This window comes from Mandrillus leucophaeus, unplaced genomic scaffold, assembly GCF_000951045.1.
Source record: "Mandrillus leucophaeus isolate KB7577 unplaced genomic scaffold, Mleu.le_1.0 Scaffold2, whole genome shotgun sequence".
Taxonomy (NCBI): Eukaryota; Metazoa; Chordata; class Mammalia; order Primates; family Cercopithecidae; genus Mandrillus; species Mandrillus leucophaeus.
In genome coordinates, this window is record NW_012102031.1 from 12588415 (window position 1) to 12595481 (window position 7067).

The following is a 7067-nucleotide window of genomic DNA, read 5'->3' on the forward strand; positions in this document are numbered from 1 at the left end:
GCCCGGCCAGCTCCACCATTTTTTGTGGGGTGAATTTGGTCAGGTCAGAACTTCTCTGAGCATCAGCCAGAGACATGGATTTGAGCCCACCACATCCTTGGAGAGCGTTCTTAACATCTCTAGGCCATTTCTTTCTCTATAAAATGAATAAGCCCTAATTCTTAGGGTTGAGCTGAGAATGATGTGGGATTAGGTGTATTAAGTCCCTAGCATGGAATGAGCACTCCATGAGTAAAATGGAGTTATACCGTGGTTTGACCGGGTCAGTGAGCACCATGAAAATTCAGAGGTATGTGAAAACTCTGAGAGGTCTGATGACATTGTTTCATTGTTTCCCATTGACCCAAGCAGCCCTCAGTCCTTTTTGCCCCCTGCATGGGTTAGGGATGGTCCATTTCCAGCCTGGGCTCATACCTTCTGAGACTTAAGGATAAGAAGGCTGTCTCACAGCAGGATGATCAGGCCAGTTTTCTGGACAACTTTATAGGTTAGGTCCAAAGTTCAGATAGTTCTCAGGGTCTCTGGGAGCCCTGGGCTGAAAGAACAAAACTGTGTCTTGCTTTAAGAGTCTCTGTCTGGCCAGGTGCAGTGACTTATGCCTGTAATCCCAATACTTTGGGAGGCAGGAGGCTGGCTTGACCCCAGTAGTTTGAGACCAGCCTGTGCAACATGTTGAGACCCTGTCTCAATCAAAAAAAAAAAAAAAAAAAAAAAGTCTCTGTCCTCTACTTTATTTTCACTGAGCCCTGGTGAAGCTGTAGGAAGTCCATACTGCTGTCACCCTGTTTTACAGATGGAGAACCTAAGACCAGAGGTGCAGGAGCTTCTTACTGAGTTAAACGCAGTCTTGCAGAATGGATATCCTAGTATCCTGGACCTGAGTTTGAGTCCTGGCTCAGCCACTGATTTGTTGTGACGATGGCAAGCTGCTGCTACTGCTGAACCTCAGGGATGCCATCTAATGAGCAAAACTATGCAGGAGGCATAGCCTGAATTTTTTTTTTTTTTTTTTCCTGCCAGGGGGAAGGATTTGAAAGAACAGCATGATCAGAAAATGTGTGAGAGGGAGATGCAGCGAATCACTCTGCCCTTGTCTGCCTTCACCAACCCTACCTGTGAGATTGTGGATGAGAAGACTGTCGTGGTCCACACCAGCCAGACTCCAGTTGACCCTCAGGAGGGCAGCACTCCTCTTATGGGCCAGGCCGGGACTCCTGGGGCCTGAGTCCCCTCAGTGGGCAGGAGCCCATGCAGACACTGGTGCAGGACAGCCCACCCTCCTACAGCTGGGAGGATCTACCACTTTGTGTTCTGGTTAAAACCCTACCATTCCCCCTCCTTTTTTGGTGAATCCTAATAAGTGACAGAAGCAGATGGCACTGTGGGCTGAGGGTAAGGCTGGGCAGGGTCCTAACAGTGCTCCTTCTCCATCCCTTGGAGCAGATTTTGTCTGTGGATGGAGACAGTGGCAGCTCCCACAGTGATGCTGCTGCTAAGGGCTTCCAAACATTGCCTGCACCCCTGGAGCTGAACCAGGGATAGATGGGGAGCTCCCCCAGGCTCCTCTGTGCTTTACTAAGATGGCCTCAGTCTCCATCATGGGCTTGAGTGGCATACACTGTTATTCATGGTTAAGGTAAAGCAGGTCAAGGGATGGGATCGAAAAAATATGTTTAGTTTTTAAAATATTTGGGATGGAACTCCCTACTGACCTCTGAGAACCAGAAGTGAGTCTGTACAGAAGTCAGAAATTTTGGGTTGAGAATGAGATCTAGGTTGTGGCTGCTGGTATGCTCCAGCTTGCTAGCAATGATGTGCCTTGACAACTATGGGCCAGGCCTGGGCCCAGGGACTCTTCCTGTTTCACAAGGAAAGGAAGGGAAGAATTGCACTGAGCATTCCACTTAGGAAGAGGATAGGGAAGGATCTGCTCCGCCTTTGGCCACAGGAGCAGCTTTGGCCACAGGAGCAGAGGCAGACCTGGGATGCCTGTTCCTCTTCAGGGATGGATAGTGACCTGTCTTCATTTTGCACAGGTAAGAGAGTGGTTAGCTAACCTATGGGAATTATACTATGGGGCCTTGTGAGCTGCTTCTAAGAGGTTAACCTGGAAACTAAGCTCAGAGGCAAGATAATAAAGCACTTTAGGACTTGCTCCTGAGGTGGGCCTGATTTAGCAGGTGGTCCTGTGGGTCTCCAGGCCAGCACCTTCCTGTAGGGCAGTGGGGCTAGGGTGACAGCCCCTAACTTATAAAACAATCAAAGAATCATTAGAAAGGGTTCATTAAACCTTTTGGACACAGGGCCTCAGAGAGGAAAAAGTGACTTGCCCAAGGTCATAAGCAAGCTACTGGCATGGCGAGAGCCCAGCTTCCTGACTGAGTGCAACATTTCTCCACTGCACTGTGGTAGCAGCTCAGCAGGGCCTCTAAGCCCTGATGTCACACTCGAAGGCCTGGCAGTCCCTGGCCATAGAGCTTCCTTTTCAGAGCCCTTCCACTGCCCAATGTGGAGATGGGGGTTAGTGGGGCTTTCTATGGAGCCATCTGCTTTGGGGACCTAGACCTCAGGGGGTCTCTTGGTGTTAGTGATGCTGGAGAAGAGAATATTACTGGTTTCTACTTTTCTATAAAGGCATTTCTCTATATACATGTTTTATATACCTCATTCTGACACCTGCATTTAGTGTGGGAAATTGCTCTGCATTTGACTTAATAAAAAAAAAAAAAAAGACTCCACATTGCCAAATTTTTGAGAGGTAATAGGAACATTCCCTATAAGTTGAGAAGCTTTGTGTTACCTTGTTAACACCTGTGTGGCAAGCTCTGGGCCTTTTCTTCATTCATCCTGGCCCTGTTACTAGAAGGTGACAACTGCAGCCTGTGTCCAGATTTTTTTTTTTTTTTGAGATGGAGTTTGGCCCTTGTTGCTCAGGCTAGAGTGCAATGGCGCGATCTCGGCTTACTGCAACCTCCGCCTCCTGGGTTCAAGCGACTGTCCTGCCTCAGCCTCTGGAGTAGTTGGGATTACAGGTATGTGCCACCATACCCGGCTAATTTTTGTATTTTTAGTAGAGACGGGATTTCACCATGTTGGTCAGGCTGTTCTCATTTGATCTCAGGTGATCCAGCAGCTAAGGCCTCCCAAAGTGCTGAGATTACAGGCTTGAGCCACCGTGCCCAGCTTCTGTGTCCAGATTATTATCATCAGGAGTCTTTCAGGTTAAAGCTGCAGGAAGGACAGGTGTGCAGGCCTCCCAATAAGGTGGCTGGTCATTGCAAATCCTCTCCCCTTCAGCACTGTTTCCAAGGTGGAGGTAGCTAAAATGAATATCTAGACAGCCTTTGTCAAAGTCTGGAACACAGCAGGGGTTGAGGGGTGGGTGACGGGGATGGTGCTGCAGCAGCCAAAGGGGGAATAACCGCAGAGGAGGAAGGGTCACTGGGCTGCCTGCAGCAGCCCTGGGCTGAGGAAGTTCCCTGCAAGGTGACTACTATGGCTACAGAAGGAAAGATACCAACAGGTGTGTCTCCTGGACTTTTACCAAGGGATTTCAGCCACAGGTTCTCAGCCTCAGGAATACCCAGATGAACTCTGTCCATGCCCAGCCATTGCTCTGTGGTTCTGCCAGCAATGCGTACTCCAGATCATTAGTTTTTTTTTGGGGAACCAGATTCTGTCCTTAAGTTGGATTCTTCAAACTTTGAGAGTGCCTGGGAGAAATCACCTTTGGGTTTAGATTTATATTGTGCCCAAGGCCCCACTAACCAGATAGCATTGTCCTTCCCAGTGGTCACTCCACAACATCCCCCATATGCGGAAGCAACAAGAAACAGGTCTCCTCTCAAGCACTTGTAGGGAAACACAAGGGGTGGGGTGACTTGCTTTCATTTCTTCCCATGACAAAGGTGGCACCTAGCACTGAGGAAAGCAAGCCAGGATACCCAGGCTATAGAAGTATTCATATAAAGAGGATGAAAGGGTAGGGCCCCTAAGGAATGACTCAGCTGGCATGTGAGACCCAAGCCAGGAGGAGGTCATAGTCACACTTGCTGCAAGGAAGGGGCTGCCTCAGGTGGGATGTACATATTCTCTAGAGCAGATGGGTGTCTACTTGAGGGTTTTAGACTTGGGTGCATGAAAACTCTCTATGGGGAGTTTGTGTGGGCTAGGCCAGAAGGTGGCTAGCAGACCCTCTACATTTACGTCCCTGAGCCAGACATGTTTTCACTTTCCATATTGCCAGGTATGTTAACTGCTTTAACTGCTTAATTTATTTAGTTTGATCAATGGCCCCGTTCAGGCCCACCACTCCTACACTTGCTGGGGACAGCCGGGAAACAACCAGCCACACAATGCTGAACTGTGCTGCTGCTGGGAGTTCAGGGCTCAGCCCTACAGCAAGCTTGCAAACTTCACACAGAAGTACAGTCTATATATCAAGTAAACTCTGACCAGAGATGACATCTGGTCCCACAACTCATCAGGTCTATGTACAATATTTCACATACCACCCAATAGATATAACAAGAAGATAATATTAACAGCAACCACTCCTTTATCAATTCCCCCTGCTCCAATACAACCACCACACATTGCATTAATACACCAAACCCTTTCCCAATTTATTAAATATGGTGCAAGCTCACAGACACTTAGAAGAGGCAAATCTAGTTGTGATGAAGAGTTCCTAGAGCTCTGGGAGCCAAGATGGAGGTTTTCTAGTACCTGCAGATGTGGCTCAGGAGGATGCTGCCCAGGAGCTCATGAGCTGGGAGAGCAAACATGGGAGGTAGAAGTCAGATGGCCCAGCTCAGGGAGCTGTCTCTCTCAGCATCTCAGCTTTGGGACTCTGCCACCACCTCTTCCCAGCCCAAGCTGCTGCCTAAACCAGGCATGCTGAAGGGTGAGCAATGGTTGCCATGAGGCCAAGACCAAGAGATTGCTGAGACTCCCACTCCCCTCCCTCAGACTCTAGGCCTGTGACAAGCCACTATCCTCCAGAACCCATCTAGCTTTAGGCAAAATGTCTTAGGCATCTGACTAAGGAGCCCACCAGAGTATGAGTAACAGAAGCCAAGATCTGAGCTTTCTAGAGGGCAGGGCCTCTTTCTAGTCCCCTAGCCTCTTCCTGTGCTTGTGACTGTTGCAGACAGAAAGGATGTTGCCTGTTAAGTTCTCAGCCAGTTTCCAGTAGTAAGTTGAAAACATGAGGTGGAGGCTTCCCCTCACATTGATGTGGGCCCTGGGCTGGTTAGAGCCAGTGAGCAGGTAAACAGAAGTCAGCCCTTTCTCTAACTCCTGGCCTGTTCTACCACATATTAAGGGACTCTTCAAAACCTACTCCCTCAACCTTGCTCCAGGAAGGGCAGGATCTGGAGTGGAAAGGGGGAGCATCACTGTCTTTTTCACACCCTTTGAGTGCCTTCTGGCCACCAGTCTTTCTTTCGTCCACACGCTTGAAGTCCTCCTGCACCCAGCTGGACTAGTGACTTCAGAGTTCACAGGCAGGTTCACCCTGGGATCCTGCCCAGCAGGTCCAGGTCATGCTGATTAGTGTAAGCGACAGCCTCCCACAATCCACTGCCAGGGAGTTCCTGGGTGGATCTGAGTAACAGATTCCTCCTGGCCCAAAGGCCAGGCTTTTTTTTTTCTTCTTCACAGCTTTCAGGCAAGTATTGGATTTACAGACAGTAACTAGGCCCCAGAACCTGTGGAGATACATTTCCCTGGTGCTGCGCTCACTTGCCTCCTGGGGAGGTAGTAGGAATGGCTTGTTCTGCTTCTAAACAGGCCGCCAATCCACAGGAAACCCGGACGGCCCTGCTCACAGCAGGGATGGGGCGCAGAGGGGCAATGCTGGCTGTAGAACACCCCCCTGCAGGGGGCTGGGCCAGGGCTAGGGAGGTGAGTCCCGGGTCAGGCCGTACTGCATGCTCACAGTGTGGTCCAACTCCTCCAGCTCTGCAGGCAGTGGGATGCCCAGCTCCCCCAGGTATAGGGAGAGGGCCTCAAAGGAGTCCTCCAGTTTTGAGAATGCTGGTCTACAAGGAAAAGAGGTAAATCAGAGGCAGGTGGAATATGAGCAGGGCCATGGGGTGGGTGGCAGGAATCTAGGCTCAGCTACTTCCTGGTTGTATGACCTCAGGTAAACTCCTTCATCTAGTAGTGCCTCTGTGAGAAATGGACATAATGTTACTGCTACCTCATATATCTGCTATGAAGTTTAGATAACACTATGAGAAGGCTGGCCTAGCTGGAGTTAGTACTTAAAAACAATAGGAGAAAAGGTCCCTCCCATGTCTTAGAGAAAATGCAGTCATCAAAGGTGGAACTGGAAACATCAGGCTCCTAGTGCCATGGAAATGGCTTGGCTGCCCCGGAAGCCTAAGACAGCTCAGGCTTACTCTTCCTCCTCCATGTTTATGCTTAAATGTCATGTCACCTCAGTGAGGCCTGCTCTGACTACCATATTTAAAATTGCAACTTGTACCCTAAACAATCCTCTTTACTTGGCTTGACTCTTTTTCCATAGCATTTGCCACATTCTAATATTCAATATAGTTTATTGTATCTACTGTATGATACAGTAGATACCATGCTACAATCTATGTTCTATGAGGATAGGCACCTTTATTTTGTTCACTGCTGTAACCCACGTGCTTAGAACACTCCCTAGCACACAGTAGGCATTCAATACTATATATATATTTTTTTTAAAATAAATTAAAGATATTTAGAATGACAAGAGGTATTAGAAAACAAATACTGTGTAGCTTCACAGTTTCTCCTCAAGCTCTTACACTGGTGTTACTGAAGGATTGCGGTCCTTGGCCTATAAAGGAACAAGGTATAGATTCTCCCACCAGAAAATTTCAACTCTAATGTGGACTGCTGAAAATAATTTTTAAATAAAGATTATGTGCCAACTGGTTATCCTGGGAGGGTGGAGTTGGGGGTGAGGAGAATGTTGAGAGGTATATTGGTTAAGGGAGATTATAGAAGACATATTTCCTACGCTGTAAACTTCGGTAATGTTTGAACTTGTTTTTAAAAGAAACACGATT

At 48.4% G+C, this 7067-nt stretch overlaps 2 protein-coding genes across 5 annotated transcripts in view; one reads left to right on the top strand and one right to left on the bottom strand.

Annotated features, from left to right (window-relative positions):
• The window catches only part of PIK3IP1 (phosphoinositide-3-kinase interacting protein 1), a 14221-nt gene extending 11483 nt beyond the window's left edge, over nt 1–2738 (top strand). For both annotated transcript variants that reach the window (XM_011979033.1, XM_011979034.1), the window contains one exon: nt 1021–2738. In XM_011979033.1, the coding sequence (XP_011834423.1) occupies nt 1021–1225 (205 nt within the window). In that variant the 3' untranslated portion in view covers nt 1226–2738. The remainder of the gene's footprint in view (nt 1–1020) is intronic.
• Nucleotides 2739–4260: 1522 nt separating this feature from the next.
• Nucleotides 4261–7067, bottom strand: part of LIMK2 (LIM domain kinase 2) — a 70282-nt gene continuing 67475 nt past the window's right edge. For all 3 annotated transcript variants that reach the window (XM_011979029.1, XM_011979030.1, XM_011979031.1), the window contains one exon: nt 4261–6044. In XM_011979029.1, coding sequence (XP_011834419.1) covers nt 5900–6044 — 145 coding nt within the window. In that variant the 3' untranslated portion in view covers nt 4261–5899. The remainder of the gene's footprint in view (nt 6045–7067) is intronic.